We start from the raw sequence: 16,873 nt of genomic DNA, 5'->3' as shown, positions 1-16,873 counted from the left end.
TTTTTTATTGATTAACTCCAATGTTACAAAATTCTCATTTATTCTCCGTAAGTCAACGAATTTTAAAAAACAAACTGCATTTAAAAAAAAAAATTAATGTAGATTCCGAGGATTTTATCAAATTTTCACATTTAAAGCCGTAATCGGCCAACCCGTATAATAAATTAAGTACGAATTTTCATTTATGTGCAAGATCAAGATTTATTTTAACGTTTGATTTGAATAGTATTTGAAACGTTGTCTATAAGATTTACAAGTCCTGCGCCAGTCTCATGGAACACCGCTGACGATCTTTTCTATTGCGTGGCCTTACGTAGTTAAAATGGTAAAATCTGATCTTTCTGAAGATTTTACAAATCAGCCAACAGGAACCACCGTAAAATTGTTTAAAAAAACTGTAACTTTTGAGTGTAATAAATTGATGTTTATCAACTAAAGTGAGCATTACTTTCATTTCATTACATTATTTTTTTAAAATTTAGATGAGAGGATGTAAACGTGTTTTGGACAAATAATAAAGACTAACTGAAAATCAATATTATATTTTACAGTTTCATGAACCTTATCCTATATTCACAAAAAAAAATTAATAGAAATAAATTATTAATACAACATAAATATTACATATTTGGTTTTGTTAACACATAAATAATAACATGATATATCAGCCTGTACATTAGGTACTTATATTCTAGTTGTTCGGGATAGGTACTTTATTTATTTTTATACAGGGCTTGCTCACACAAAACTACTATTAATCTACAGCTGCCAAATTATATAAATATTTAAACAATTGACAACAATATAAGTAACTATATACTTTTTGAAGTTAAGCACGCCATTAATCTGATTAGTATAAACGGCCGTTCATTATTTATATCGTTGGCAGTTGCTATTTATATTAATTAAGTTTTTTTTTAAATTTATTAATAGGTTACAATTTTTTGTCAATCATTACCCTGTATAGTTTGAACACATAATTAAAATGAATCGTATGAGGCACAAAACCCAAAAAGAAAAAAATTAAATTAGTCCTAGGTAATCTATATTAGTCACAAAATAATATAAATGGGTTTACCGAACTAAATGTCCACCATTCGAACTTTGTTATTAGTAAAAAACAAATTATCATCAATCTTTTATAAATGGCATAAAAAATATCCTAGATTGCAAAAAAATGTGAACTTTTACTAATAACAAAAAAGCTATCAATGAAGGACACTTCTTTTAGAAATTATTATTATCTTTGTATATACCATTGTATCATGTAATAATATACTGTAAATAAAAAATACATTCTAATATATAATAAAAATCTCGTTCTTTAAAGTAAAAAGAAGAAAAATTGGTTATTTAACTTTAAATTTATAGGTACTGCTTAGAGGAATTACGCTCCTGAAATTTTTTTTTAACCTTACACTTGTAAGGGTTTCATTTATTATCAATGTCAGTAGAACTGTAGTTATTTAATATTTTTATAATTCAAGGAATGTGAATTTATACCATTTATTGATAAGTCAAGATGAAAATTTAAAAGAGCAATAAGTTAATTAATTTTCGTGTATTTCTTTGCATTTGAATAATAGGAAAAATTACTTACACTCCATCACTTAATAGAAATCAAATTAAATAAAAATGGCTTTTGATTGGAATCACATGTCTATTAATTGAACTAATTTGTCCCAACTGGACACCAGATGATTATTGAACGAAAAATAATAAATTACCCTGAGTATGTTAAAGGAAAAAATGATCTTTAGGGGCGACCTTTAGAACCCTATATTTAATTTATATTTAGTGTTCTAGCCGAAAATGAAAATTTTTATAAATTTAAGATAAAAATTAATAAAAATTAAAAACTACCATCGATTCTTTGAAAAATCTAAATAATAGCTAATCCCAAATAACAGAAAAAAAGCCACACAGCCTTCTCAAAATAGTTATCCTAATTAAATTTGTTAAACATTAACGTAAACAGTATTATTTAAAAAATTCAATAATAATGTTGACTTTAAATTATTATAATTGTCTGTTTTTAAGAAAGTGCCTATAAAAAATAAACATCATGAACTTCATGTTCTATTTAGAAAATTATTTAAATAATTTACTAAATTCAATACTTTTATAGAAAGAAACCTGCAGTGTTATTAAAAATGGAAGAATTTTAATAGCTCAGTCAAATTAGAATTTTCTTTGGTGAATAACTTTAATTTGGTAAGTAATCCCACAAGAGTCTAATATAGTTCCCCACAACTTTCGTTAAGATCTTATAAAAGAGTCAAGCTAAGGGAAATAGGACATTCATGTTTTGCTTTTATTTATAGGACCAATAAGAATAAATTATTAAGAAAAACATTTTTATTTTCAAAATATCCATATCATCATCTGATTTGACTGCACTACTACAAGGAAGACTTTAAGTTGCCATGGATCGCAAGTATTTTCTTAGTATTATGGCACAATCAAATTATATTTTAATCTCAAAAAAAATTGAAAATTTATTTATGGTAATGTTTTTAAATGTAACTGAAAAATATTTCTATAAAAGTCTATAAATACTAATTTATACTTGTGATGCTGCAAAATTTGTATATTAAAAAAAAATCAAAGCTTACTTTAATTTAGGCGCAGATTTTCATTTATTTTTCGTTTCTAAGCTTAGCTTCTTAAAATTAGCTTTAGCATCATAGCAAGAATATACTGGTCAAAAATTTGGTTTACAGAAATATGTAAATATAACAACTGTTATTGCCTAAACTTCGTTTTGAAATGTAATAGAAATGAAGATTGATTTCTGACTTAACTTATTAATTTTGTTGAAACAGACACAACAAAAATATAGAATAAACCTACATATTTAAACTTATATAATTATAAAAACACTGGGCTCATTTAAAGCTAAATTCGTTACTCGTAGCAATTGCAAAAATATATATAATACATTATCACTATTGAAAAGAATAAAATAGCATTTACCTAATTTATTCCATATTTAGATTAAGGATGGATTGAGAATCCAAAGTGACTTCTGAAAAAATTGCATGATTAATAGGATTACTTACAGACGCGCTATTATGACTAAAAGGAAAAAAGCTATTGACTTTCTTAATTAGGTCCAAATATTCTTCTTTGTTTTTGTTAATTTTTTCAGATATTATTCCGTTTTTATCTGTCATTTTGCATTGGATTTGAAGGATTTCTTGGACCAAGTACCTAAAAAAGAATTATGAGATGTACATAAAAACTTGTTTGTAACAAAACCAATAAATATTTTTAAAAAATAGGTTAACCAAGTGTTAAATGGTTATCCTTTACTAATTAGACTAATCTATAGAAAAATTATAATTAAGAGTACCAAAATTGTTATCTAAATTCAGAAAAACGCATTTTAAATATCATACTAGATATTCACGCACCTCTACTGTTAAAACTTGTAAAAATAGACCTTACTGTCCTTGGATTACTGATAATATAAAAATAATGAAGCAACACAGAAATCGGGCTTTAATGCGCTTTCGAGAAATAAGAAATTTGGAACATTGGAACTATTATAAGCAGATAAGAAATTTTACCACCACCGCCGTACGTAAAGAAAAAAAGGCTTATTTATATTTATAACAAATTTCAAAACTGCACTACTCGAGACAAATGGAAGGAGCTTTATAAGTTGAATATAATAAATTACAAATCTAGACAAATTCCCGAACATCTAAAAAAAGTCGATGAACTTAACGACTGGTTCAGTCATTTAACTTCTAATATTACTCCTCCGACAAACGAAACCTTCAATTTCTATAAATCTAATCAGAAGTTTCCTCCATTATTTTCTCTTACACCAGTGGATGAAAATTTAGTATCAAATTTAATTATTAAACTTAAATCTAAGGCGTTTGGGCCTGATAATTTAAACACAACATTAATAATTCTTTTTTGTCCATTTATGATACCATTTTTAACCCATATTATAAATAGTTGTTTGTTAAACTCGTACTTTCCAAAATCTTGGAAGTCTGCTTTTATTTTGCCACTTAAAATAATAATAATAATCCCTTAAATTATGGCGAACTTAGATCAATTTCAATTTTACCAGCCCTTTCAAAAATCTTGGAAAAAGTAATGGAGAAATAAATTACCGCCTATGTTACTAATAAGAATATTATATTACAAAAATTATATTATATTATATTAAAAACAGTCGGGATTTCCAAAGGAATTTAGCTGTGTTACCGCTCTTACTGACGTCACTGATGAGGTTGTCGCCAGTTTGGACAAGGGTGATGCAATGATTTTAATACTGCTTGATTACTCTAAAGCATTTGATATGCTAAATCACGAACTTTTGATTAATATTTTACATTATTTCGGTTTTAATACTACAGCTACTAAATTAATTTTATCTTTTTTAAGTGATAGAATACAACGAGTTTTAATTGGAGAAGATAAGTCTAGGGTGGCAATAGTAAGGTCTGGCGTCCCACAGGGTAGCATTCTGGCTCCTTTGTTGTATGGCATTTTTACGTTGGCTTTTATGGATAAATTGAAATTCTGTAAATACCACCTCTACGTCGTCGACACACAATTATATTTGTCATTTAATGCTAGTGATATTGAAAGAGCTAATTTTTGTTTGAATGTTGACCTTGCTCTAGTAAATAGAGTCTCGACAGATCATTCTCTTAAATTGAATCCAGCCAAGAGCGTGGCAATGTTATTTTGTGGTGATAATAGCAGAAGGGCGGTTTTGGATCATGTCCAACTAATTCTTAATGGAGAACTTATCCCTTTTTATGTCTCAACTAAAACTCTAGGCCTAATGATAGACGTCAAGCTAAAGTTCACAGATCACATTACAAGTTGTCTTAAGAAAGGATTTTCAATGCTAAAAATACTTTACAAGCATAGATCTTATTTGTCAAAAGAAACAAAAAAAATGTATGCGACTCATTAATTCTATCCCATTTTAATTATGCAGATACAGTATAATGACCATTTTTAGACTGCACTAACTCTGCAAGAATTCAAAAATTACAGAACTCGTGCATAAGGTTTATTTGTGGAATTAGACGTAGGGAAAGAAAGAAAGAAAGAAAATGTGCTATATTACGTAAGAATAATCTTGTGTACAAGCATCCTACAAGCTAAAAAAAACAAAACAAAAATACAATTTCAAAAATTGACACAACAATGAACAAAATTAAACACAAGAAGACAAAACTTTTTGAACATACTTGAATTAAAGATAACTAAATAAAACAAGCAATTACTAAATAAAGGTAAACTTGTTGACAAAACTAGAGAAGAAAAAAGGAAAAAAAAACTTTCCAACATGTCCAAGGTTAAAACCTATCATTAAAAAAGTCATTCAGGTTATAATATGCCTTAGCCAATAAGAGCGTCTTTAATTCTCTTTTCAATTTCTTAACATCCGATATATGTCTAACACATAGAGCAACATGATTATAAATTTTTTTACTCATGTAAATTAATGAGTTTTTGGTAAGGGAAGACGTAGGAATAGGTAGGGGAACATCATTTACACGACGAGTCAAATGGCCAGTGTCAGAGGGTAGTTTGGGAATTTTGTGAATAAGAGCAGCTGTTTCTAAAATAAAGACTGAAAAAAGAGTTAGGATTTTTTTCAGAACTGAAGAGGGGTTTGCAAGAATCTCTTAACTTAGCAGAACACAGGTATCTAACAGCTTTTTTTTGAATAACAAAGACAATGTTAAGTAGCCCCTTATTGGTTAAACCCCAAAAAGGCAAGCCATACCGAATATGAGATTCAATAAGTAAAAAGTACACTGAACGTGCAACCACCCCTCCCAGCTCTTGTTTTGCCATTCTTACTGCAAAACATCCAGAAGATAATTTCCCAGCTAAATGTAAAATATGATCTTCAAACCGAAGGCGACCATCAATGGTAATTCCTAGGAACTTGCAGCACTCTTTATTCTGCAAGAGGGAATTTTTGTCAAACATCAGACCCTGAACATCGCACCTAAACCCCATAATAGACGTCTTTCTTACATTAAACACGAGCCTGTTGGAAGCACACCACCCTGATAAAATCTGAAGGTCTTCAAGGATACAGTCTTAATATAATCAGAATTTTTATGGCTCCATAGTATGGTGGTATCATCAGCAAACTGAACCACCTTGCCCTGCAGTTTCAATGAACTCAAATCATCCACATACAGTAAAAATAACAGTGGTCCCAACACTGAACCCTGGGGAACGCCGCATTTTAGGGATCTAGAAGCAGACAAACGCCCAGACACTGTAACCTTCTGAGTACGATTTGATAGATAGGACTCAAGCCATCGCAACGCTACGCCCCTAAAACCATATTTATCGAGCTTAGATAACAGTATTCCATGATCCACACAGTCAAATGCTTTAGATAGATCACAAAACACTGCCGCCGATGACTCTCCAGAATTCAAGGACACATAGACGCTCTCCAAAAAGCTAAAAACAGCATCATGAGTCCCTTTACCGGCTTGAAATCCAAACTGATTTGCAGACAAAATGCCATTATGATGTAAAAAGGACAAAATTCTGCTTTTTGCAAGTTTTTCAACTATCTTAGAGAGGGTAGGCAAAATAGAAATGGGACGGAAATTACAAGGCTGATCCAAATCTCCACCCTTATGAAGAGGGATAACCACTGCCTCTTTTAAACATGAAGGAAAAACGCCAATATGTAAAGAATTGTTTATGGCAGAAACTAAAGCATTTAAGGCTGAATCAGGCAAAAAGAGTAATAAGCTCGAAGATATTCCATCAGCTCCAGATGATTTATGGTTTTTTAGGCGTTTGATTTAATTTTTTACTTCGGTAAGATCGACAGGATGAAAGAAAAATAAATGCTCAACCGACACTTGTTGAAGATAGTGTAAGGGATCAATGTTACTACGAATGCCCTTGAGCAAGATATTAGGTATATCACAATAATAGTCGTTTAAAATGTCAGGTCTTAACTCCGGTTCAGATACTTTTCTATGGCAATGTCTAAAATCATTAATAATCGACCAACACTCTCTTTGCCTATTTGATGACATATTTAACCGATCCCTATAATAATTAGATTTTGCTGCTTTAATTGTTTCTGTACAGACTACGGGAAAGGGTATCACATAAATTAGTTGATCTTAAATGGCTTAATTATGTTAAATCGCCGAGAGTTGCACTCCATACGTTTTTTTTATAAAATAATGAAATTTAAAGCACCACCATATCTCTATAATAAGCTCAGATATCGTATTGACGTTCACAATATAAATATTCGCAGACATGACCTTCTGTCTATACCTTTACATAAGAAAGAAATTTTTTAAAAGACATTTTCTTACAATATTGTGTCCAAAATTAATAAATATGTTTGGATCTGGCGCGCGTTTGGAAATATAAATTTTTTATATCTATATTTTTTTCTACTATAAGAGTCTACAACAGAAATATAGTCAACATACCTGTCCCCCTCGTTCCTCCTTTCCCGCCTCCTATTAGTAATTAATAAGTAAGCTAGGATAATTTAGATTTCTTTTCTTTTTGGTTAGTTATGGATGTAGGGTATGTATGCTATTCGTACAGTTTATAATGCGGTTCGCGACTTTTTTTTTAAATTATAAGTGTAATATTCAAGGTCTTAACAGCTCCTTCTTCTGAGGGTAGCTGAAACATGACCTTTATTTCCTCTTTACAGTTACATGCTGAATTAATACACACTGATGGATTTTTTTTTCTTTGTATTTATATTGTAAACTTATTTATATCTATGAGTGAGCATATGTAATATCTTATGAGTAAATATAAACTGTCTATTAATATTATTATTTTTATTATTATATTAAATACCTTAAAATTATATGAGCTATAGCATTGTTTGAAAAGTTGTTGAGGTGGTATGGAAAATGTATTTTTAATAAGAGTTACAGAAGTATTAGTGGTGTGGAGCAGCAGTTTCTGCACAACAATGGAAAAATGTAGCTTTCTTCGGTTTTCCATATTATTAAGATAATTAGTTTAAAACTAGAATTTTATAAGAAATGTGTTTAGGGTTTTTACGTCCATACATTCATCTGCAACATACATACATGCACTCTCTTTAATTTTTTTGGTTATCAAAAACTGTAAGACATCAACATCCTGAGTATTTCATTTTAATACGACGTGTATAACACGAAACGAGTAAAAACTACCTCTACAAAAGTTGGAGTGTACGATTAGAGAAAAATATCGATGGTCTTGTAGTTCGTTTGATATTGTAAACTACATGGTCATCTTTTATCTTAGTCTTTTATATTCTTTCCAACTTTGTTTTCTTAAAATATTAACTTACCAACTTTTTAAGCTTCGTATCTTTCACATCAATCAAAGGTTTCGTAATAAAATGATGAATAATAAGTTCATTCATTAAAGTTTTGACCTGAATAATCTTAATCTGTTTATTTCCAAAAGTTCGCGTGAGAATGTTTTAGCTCTCTTAGGGGCTTTCATTCTGAATTACTCTTCCTCAAACTAAACTACCATAGGTAAAATGTAGTTGTAAGTGCTGAATCAAAAATTCTACTTTAGCTTTTAGATATATTACCATAAAATTTGAAGCCATGATCTATTTAAAAGATCATTATTAAAAAGTTGATTAAATTGTTGATATGAGTTATAGGTGAGCATACTGGGAGGAGGTTTAAAATTTCACGAGATATGTCGATATACATAGAACACAAGCAATGATCAGATAGTCCATTAAAGAATTTGTCTCATAGCATTACTAATAAGTTTCAGTAAAGTTAATCAAAGTAAAATTAAGCTTCTCTTTTTCATAGTTACTAAATATTAATTGTTTTCCCTATAATGATCTATTAAATAAGTTGAGATTAAACAAAATTAAAAATAATAAATTTATTTTACCTGGCATACAAATCAATCTGCGGTTTTCCCCCTTTTGGAATCTCTAAATCGCTTAACCACCTGAAATAACACTGACTCCACACGTCTAAGTTCGACAACCCCGTGTTCGGTTGCAATACTTGCACAAAACTGTCATCATAAAGTGGGTTGCAGAATAACGCAGTATCTTTTTCGCTGAATTGTTCCCGCCAATCCCAAACACTTCGTAATGTAACAGGCACGTGCGAATTACCATCGCCCTAAAGAAAGTAGAGTATTAGAAAATATTATATTCTACCATGCAAGGAACACCAAATCTATAAGCTGTCCTTTTTTAGGTCATTTAAAAAAATAAATACTCCAAAAAGTTTTAGTATCTATTGGATATAGTCAAGTGTGGATATACTGAACTTAATAAATCTATCAAAATAAGTTTGATATATGCGAAGTTCATTATAAAAGAAGAAATAAATAATTTGTTTGATTTGTTTATGTTCCTTTTACCATTGACTCATTTAACTAAACGTTTGCTTTTCTTATTTTAAAGTGTATAGATAGCACAAGACACACTTTATATGTGTACAAAAACAATTCCAAACTTTTCTTTTTTTCCTCACTAGCCATTTCTTGAACACTTAATGTACATGTCCTCATTCTTTTTTAGGCAAATTATTGTAAAAGGCCTTTATCAACCTCTTTATGGACAGATTTTCTCAGCGTTTTATGCTTACTGCAAAGATTACCATATGAAAATAAAATCTTTAAGTGATAAAGGAACATTTTAACCAAATAAAACGTAATTTATTACCAACAATATATGTACATATATTACCATAAACATAATGTGTGTGAATTAATAATAATAATAATAATAATAATAATAATAATAATAATAATAATAATAATAATAAGCCTTTATTTCCAACGGGCAACTTGCCCAATAACAGGAAACAGTTGCAAAACAATGAAAAATATAGTTAAAAAAAACACACACAAACAAACCTAAAAGAATGAAAAGAAAAAAGTAAAGCAAAGTCACAATCTCAAAAGTTATCCAAAAAATTAGAACAAATAACTATTAATATGATATAAAAACCCAATTAGAAAAGTTTAACAAGATAACCACATATTCAACAAAATTAAATTAAATTAACCGCAATATACATACTAACTATAACTCAAACACATGGGTCTTAATCCCAAGAGTAATGATCCACCAAGATATCGACAATCACTGAACTCAACCGGAGAGAAATTTATATCGCACATGTGACAGATCTGCTTAAATATAGCGCATATTGTATATAGTGGCGATTTCAACAGGATGTTAGTATGAGGCCTTGGCAGAAAGAATGTCTAGCATTAAGCCTAGGCACCATGAAACGTACACCAGAAAGAAGTACAGGACTATCACTGAATCCATTCAGTAACCCATGCAGGAATTTTACAGAGAAGATCATTCTTCTGAGATGTAATGGATGTAGATTGAAGAGTTCCAATAGTTGCCGATGATCAAACCCTCTAACAGGATATATGCCATCCTGCCTGAAGGACAAAAACTTAGCAAAACTACGCTGAACAGATTCAAGGAGACCAACATGATTCTGATAGAGCGGGTTCTATATAATGCAGCCAAACTCCAGTTTTGATCTCACAAAGCAACAGAAAAGCAGTCTTAATGTAGATTCCAAAGTAAAACTGTGAGAACCTCTAATTATGAACCAAAGCCTTCTCAAGGCTGACTATGTTGTTAAAGTGTGGAAGGAATGTAAATTCAGAGTCAAAGGTGATACCAAGATCAGTAATTTGCTCTAATCTACTCAAAATAGTATCATTAATAAAGTAATTAAAATTTAAGGGTGTTTTTGATCTAGAGTAACTGACCACACTACATTTAGCCGCATTCAAACCTAACCTGTTAACAGCGCAGCATACCTCCAATGTATTTAGACAGTTCTGAAGAAAACCACAATCCTCCAAACCATATACATTTAAATATAGCTTCAAATCATCGGCAAAAGCCAGCCTATGACAAGTGAGTGACTCAATCAAGTCATTTATAAAAAAACTAAATAGGAGCGGACCCAGGTTCCTGCCCTGTGGCTCACCCGACGTTACGTTAAAAAGTTTCGATTTAAAGCCCTCATAACTATTCCTACTAATCAAGTAGGAATAAAATAAATTAAATAATCTCCCTGAAAAACCATACTGAGTTAATTTATGCAACAAAATATAGTGATCTATCCGATCAAAGGCTTTTTGGAAGTCGGTATAAATAACATCGACTTGAGTATTAACATCAAGTGATTCACAGATGTGGCTAGACAGACAGGATAAGTTAGTAACACAAGATGGCCCGCTAAAAAATCCATGCTGGTCTACAGAGATGAGTTCTTTTGCGTGACTAAATAGCGGCCGATTCAGGATAATTTCGAAAATTTTTGAGAAGTTACAGAGTAATGAGATTGGCCTGTAGTTCACGATTTGATCAGAGTCCCCAGCTTTTAAAATAGGTATTATTTTAGCAGTCTTCCAAATTTCAGGAATCTGTTCTGTGGACAGTATTAAGTTGAAAATGTAGGTCAGCGGATCAGCCAGGACACCAATGCAATCTTTAACCAAGAAGCTAGGCACACCGTCTACACCAGATGTTAACTTATTTTTGAGTTTTTTACTAGCCAAAATAATGAAGTGAATATTATAATTTTTTTATAAATATTGTGACAAAAGGTTATTAAACGTTGTTACTCCGCTATTATAAGCGCCAATAGAGCACAACCATTATTAACTAAAAATTAGAGACAATGCTAAAATTAATTTAAGAACAATAATTTAAAATAGATTGTATTAAAAACTTAAAATAATAGACACTATAAACCATGATTAGCTAAAATCCCATTAAAAAAATATATTTTTTTAATTTATGGTAAATTTAAAATTTGGTAAAATATTCCATATACTACCGAGAATAGTCCACGCACTTAACTGGGTCGATGTTGGGATACTAAAAACTTCATTTGAATATTTCTTGTAATTTGATGGTGGCTAGATTTAGATCTAGAGAACAAAGCCTTCAATACAGGAGTTCGTCTTATTTTATATTTTTGAAAATAAAATTGTAAATGTAATTTTTCCTACGATTGCTCATATTTAACATCTGATGCTCATTTAAAAATAGAGTTCCATGTGAACACAACGGAATATAATAAAAAAAATCTCATACAACTCTTATCGCCGTAATTAAGTAGAGAAAGAATAAGATGATTACACAAATATTGTTGAGTATATATGTACATATATTGTTGAGTTTAGAAATTAATAATTATCAATGCATATCAGAAAACATATAATTTCAATGTGGCAATTTTCATCAGTAACACCAATTCCCAAAATGGAAAGCTGTCATACCTTTCAATTACAACCAATTAATGCACTAATATGTTTACAAAAAGTTTTAGAAAAAGGAAAATTTTCTGTATTAGGTTTATAACATTCTCCATTATATTGCATAAATATTAGCTTCTTAGTCCTATTTATACAAGTGTAACAACTCATAAAAATAAAACAATAATAATTAGTTGCAACTATAATTAATAATAGCAAAAAAACTTTTTGCTTTACCAAAGTTATTCTTAAAAGAAAAAACTCATTTTTCTGTTAACTTCAATGCTGTGAAAAAATGATCTGTTTATTTTTAAGCGAAAAATCAACAAATTAACCACTAAAATTTATAATTAAAACAAAACTTACCATACTCGCCATAAATCTCTCACGTTGGCAGTTAAACAAAAAAGTGTCAAATATAGTTATATGAGCAGAATCCCACAAAGTAGTAAGGTAAGTCTCATTAATTTGAAAAGCAGTGGGATACTGCTGCAAAAGCTGCCATACACAGTCCAAGAATAACAAAAACACTGGCGATTGTTCTATGTCCTAAAAATGAAGCATACCAAAAATATGTCTATAATGTAAAACATGAAAAGCTTAATTTGTCTCACCTTACTTATTAAATGACCTAATCTATTTGCAAATGGGTGACCCATAGCTACCCAGTCTTTTTGAATTAACGATTGAAATCCGAATTTCGTCCTAAAGAATGAGTCAAGAATGATTTGAGTAAGACTAGAAACAACACAATTTAAATCCTGTCCATGTCCTAAAAAAAAACCTTTTAAACCAAACCTAATTAAAACATCTGTTTACCTTCTTGTAAAACTATTGTACAATTGTTCCAATGAATCTGTTTTGCCGCTTCATGAGCTTTGGTTAAGCATGTTGATACATGGCTTAACCATTTTGTAGAGTCCAACAAGCCATAAAACTTCCAGTCCTGAAAATACATTAATAAGTTCAGTGCTATCAAAAATTATGGCCAAAACTTACTTGATTCTTAAACACTCTAGGACTTTCAGGTGTACACAGGTCTCTTAATTTTAAATAACTAGTATAAATATCTTTAGGGCTCGGATTAGAGAGATCAAATATTTGGGGTTGCTTTTTCTTAGGGTGACTCTTTCTTATGTGTTCCAGTAATTTGTTCTCTTCTGTATTATCAACTATTGTTGGTAGCAAATTTGCCATCCGCACTAATGCTGCCCCATTTACAGTTCCCCATACCTAAAAAATTAATGTTGTGCTACATAAACTAATAAATTAATAAAAATACTATAGGTTCTTTAAGATCTAAAATAAAAAAAAGGGTACTAACCCATACAGGACAAAATCTTCTATTAAACTTTTCCATTGCTTCTCTTAAAACAATATCTTTAACAGATTGTGGTACAATTATAGTTTCTATTAATTGCGGAGCCACTTGGTAATTAAAATTTACATGACTTAGTCTCCAACCTGGGCAATTTGTTCTTTGCAGTTCTTTTTCCCAGTCATGTTTTTGAACAAAAAACTTGACTTCTTTCATAATAGTATTATTGATGTATGGCTCCCTGAAATATATATAATAGATAATAATAAATAACAAACCAAATTGATATTCAATTTACAATTATGCTGATGAATTTCAATAAACCTCAACTAGATAAATTTAGCATTAACATATAGAATAAGCCAAAAAGTTAAAGAGAAGAAAGGAATGGCCTATAAGTTTTCATGCAAATATTTATTTTAGAGGGTGCAATTTTACAACAAAATTCTGTCTTTGTAAAGACCAATGTTTGTTTTTTGGGACAAATAGTCATAGATTTTAGAATAAAAGACCAAATAGGAAATATTATTGTGAACCTTGATGTTCAATTTTGTTAGTGTGTATGAAAATTTATTTTTTTCTGTGACATTTCCAACATTTTGACACTTGAAAAAGACACAAATTTATTGTCCAAATGTCACCCAACTGAACAATTATTTGAATGAAAACTTAATTAGAGTATTATCTTTCCCACTACCCTTTTTTTAAAAAATTAAAAACATCAACCATAAATTAATAATCCATGACCAAAAGTTTAAGTCAAAAAGACAACAAATTGAAAATATTAGTAAACCAAGTGAAAATCTTTAAGGAAATAAAAAAAAATCTTTTTTGACATAAAGAAAATTGTTTGTTACATACATACATATTACATTTTATGTTTGCTACATACATACATGGATTTGCTGATGCATTAATTGTGACAATAGCATGCATGTGGTAGCATTAATGTAGAGATGATATTTTGATATTAAATATTGTAATTTAGTCAGATTAATTTAGAACTAGTCTGTTTTATTTACTTTGTTTACTTTACGAATAAAATACAAAAAAAAATAATACTATTAAAGGTAAATTTATGCTTGAAAGGCATTCCTTCTAGGAAACTAAGTTAAGAATAATGTTCAACTTTTCAGTTCTCACTATGAAATCTTAACAAAAATAAAAAATATACAGATTTTTAACTCATCTGGTATTCTAATATAAACTATAAACTAAAAATAACATAGTTGAATAAATACTACTACAACTAAATTGAATAACATACCTGCAGTCATAAGCAAACAAAAGTGTGTGTAACTTTGGATAAACATGGTGTAACAAAGCATTTGCTATTCCTTTTCCACTGTCTTTATCACTAAACTTAAAGCTGAATTCTAGGTATTTCATGTTCTACAAAACTTATTGTAAACCAAAATTGATTACTCGAGTTTTATACCTTACTTTACAAACTATAAGAAGTTCTTTTATTTTCCCACTAACATTTTGACCAGGTACTAGTTTCTTTCTTGTTCTTTCTCCCACTTGGTATATACAGTCAATCATAGATAAACAAACATCATTTACCTAAATTTATACAATTAGCCAGAATAAAAGTGGATATTAAACTTACCCCTAAAAGATTATTCTGCTGATAGCAATTTGCTGACTCTGAGTCCTCAGCCGAAGCAAAAGAAAGCTTAAAAGTGGTTACTGTCAAAACACCTCTTATTGCTTTAGCTGGATCAGTTAGAGGAGTATACATTAAAACTTGCTGAGCTTCGCATACAATTGTTTCTCCTAAGCAATTATTGTATAAGCAATTAAAATTCTTTTGATTGAAAAGATTCGACTTACCATCAAGAAACTTTGTTCTTTGAAAATCATCTAATGTTATGCTCTAGAATAGAAAGTGCATTTTTTAATGAAAACATTTTGAGGGTAAGATAAACTTTTTATGATACCTCCAGTTCTGGTTCTCCTAGATAGCTGGTGAAACCAGAATTCTCTTTTTTATCATTCATTTTGTTAAACCAAGTCTTCTAACTACTAGGCTTTAGGGTTTAGCTGGAAAAAGGCCTTGTAGACATAAGCTGTTGGTTCAAATTTGTTTAATAATTTTATCCCATTATCTTAAAGTGTCTGCTATGAGGTGTAAAGAGTAAATAAATTCTAAATAGGTGAACCCCAATCAATTTTTTGTTTTCATGTGTAATTTTTTTTTTCGCGAAAACGGAACAAATTGACAAGATGAGGTTAATTTACTGTCATTGTCAAATGTCATCTGTTAACTGAAAAATGTATGTGTCAATGCCAAAAAATTAAGGTCAAGTTACACTGACAATCTACTACAAAAGCATAACTTCTGAGGAATCATGGTTAATCGCGTAGAATAAATAATATGTAATTAGTAAGATGAGTAACCTATATACTTAAACCATTGGCAACATAAAAAACCAAGATCCAAGAAAAAAGAGCAAACAACCAAGAAATTTTTACTCAATCCGCTAGTTAAAAAAAAGAAAGAAAGAAAGAAAATGTGCTATATTACGTAAGAATAATCTTGTGTACAAGCATCCTACAAGCTAAAAAAACAAAACACAAATACAATTTCAAAAATTGACAAAACAATGAACAAAATCAAACACAAGAAGACAAAACTTTTTGAACATACTTGAATTAAAGATAACTAAATAAAACAATCAATTACTAAATAAAGGTAAACTTGTTGACAAAACTAGAGAAGAAAAAAGGAAAAAAAGAAAACTTTCCAACATGTTCAAGGTTAAAACCTATCATTAAAAAAGTCATCCAGGTTATAATATGCCTTAGCCAATAAAAGCGACTTTAATTCTCTTTTAAATTTCTTAACATCTGATATATGTCTAACACACAGAGGAACATGATTGTAAATTTTTTTACTTATGTAAATTAATGAGTTTTTGGTAAGGGAAGACGTAGGAATAGGTAGGGGAACATCATTTACACGACGAGTCAAATGGCCAGTGTCAGAGGGTAGTTTGGGAATTTTGTGAATAAGAGCAGCTGTTTCTAAGATAAAGAGTGAAAAAAGAGTTAGGATTTTTTCAGAAATGAAGAAGGGTTTGCAAGAATCTCTTAACTTAGCAGAACACAGGTATCTAACTGCTTTTTTTTGAATAACAAAGATAATGTTAAGTAGCCCCTTATTGGTTAAACCCCAAAAAGGCAAGCCATACCGAATATGAGATTCAATAAGTGAAAAGTACACTGCACGTGCAACCACCCCTCCCAGCTCTTGTTTTACCATTCTTACTGCAA

General features: G+C 30.0%; 1 protein-coding gene across 1 annotated transcript; it reads right to left on the bottom strand.

Annotated features, from left to right (window-relative positions):
• Positions 1-526: 526 nt before the first annotated feature.
• LOC126734244 (myotubularin-related protein 10-B) lies at positions 527-15,822 on the bottom strand. The gene is made up of 12 exons (XM_050437780.1): positions 15,538-15,822; positions 15,431-15,473; positions 15,207-15,373; positions 15,038-15,160; positions 14,862-14,986; positions 13,601-13,835; positions 13,276-13,509; positions 13,096-13,222; positions 12,891-13,048; positions 12,643-12,825; positions 8,914-9,152; positions 527-3,213 (listed from the first exon to the last, which is right to left on the bottom strand). Exons 1-12 carry the CDS (start codon positions 15,595-15,597, stop codon positions 2,982-2,984), a joined length of 1,926 nt encoding a protein of 641 aa, XP_050293737.1. The 5' UTR covers positions 15,598-15,822; the 3' UTR covers positions 527-2,981.
• Positions 15,823-16,873: the final 1,051 nt, after the last annotated feature.

This window comes from Anthonomus grandis, chromosome 3 (assembly GCF_022605725.1).
Source record: "Anthonomus grandis grandis chromosome 3, icAntGran1.3, whole genome shotgun sequence".
NCBI lineage: Eukaryota > Metazoa > Arthropoda > Insecta > Coleoptera > Curculionidae > Anthonomus > Anthonomus grandis.
The sequence above is the reverse complement of the archived record's forward strand: the minus strand, read 5'-3'. Positions and strand labels throughout refer to the sequence as shown.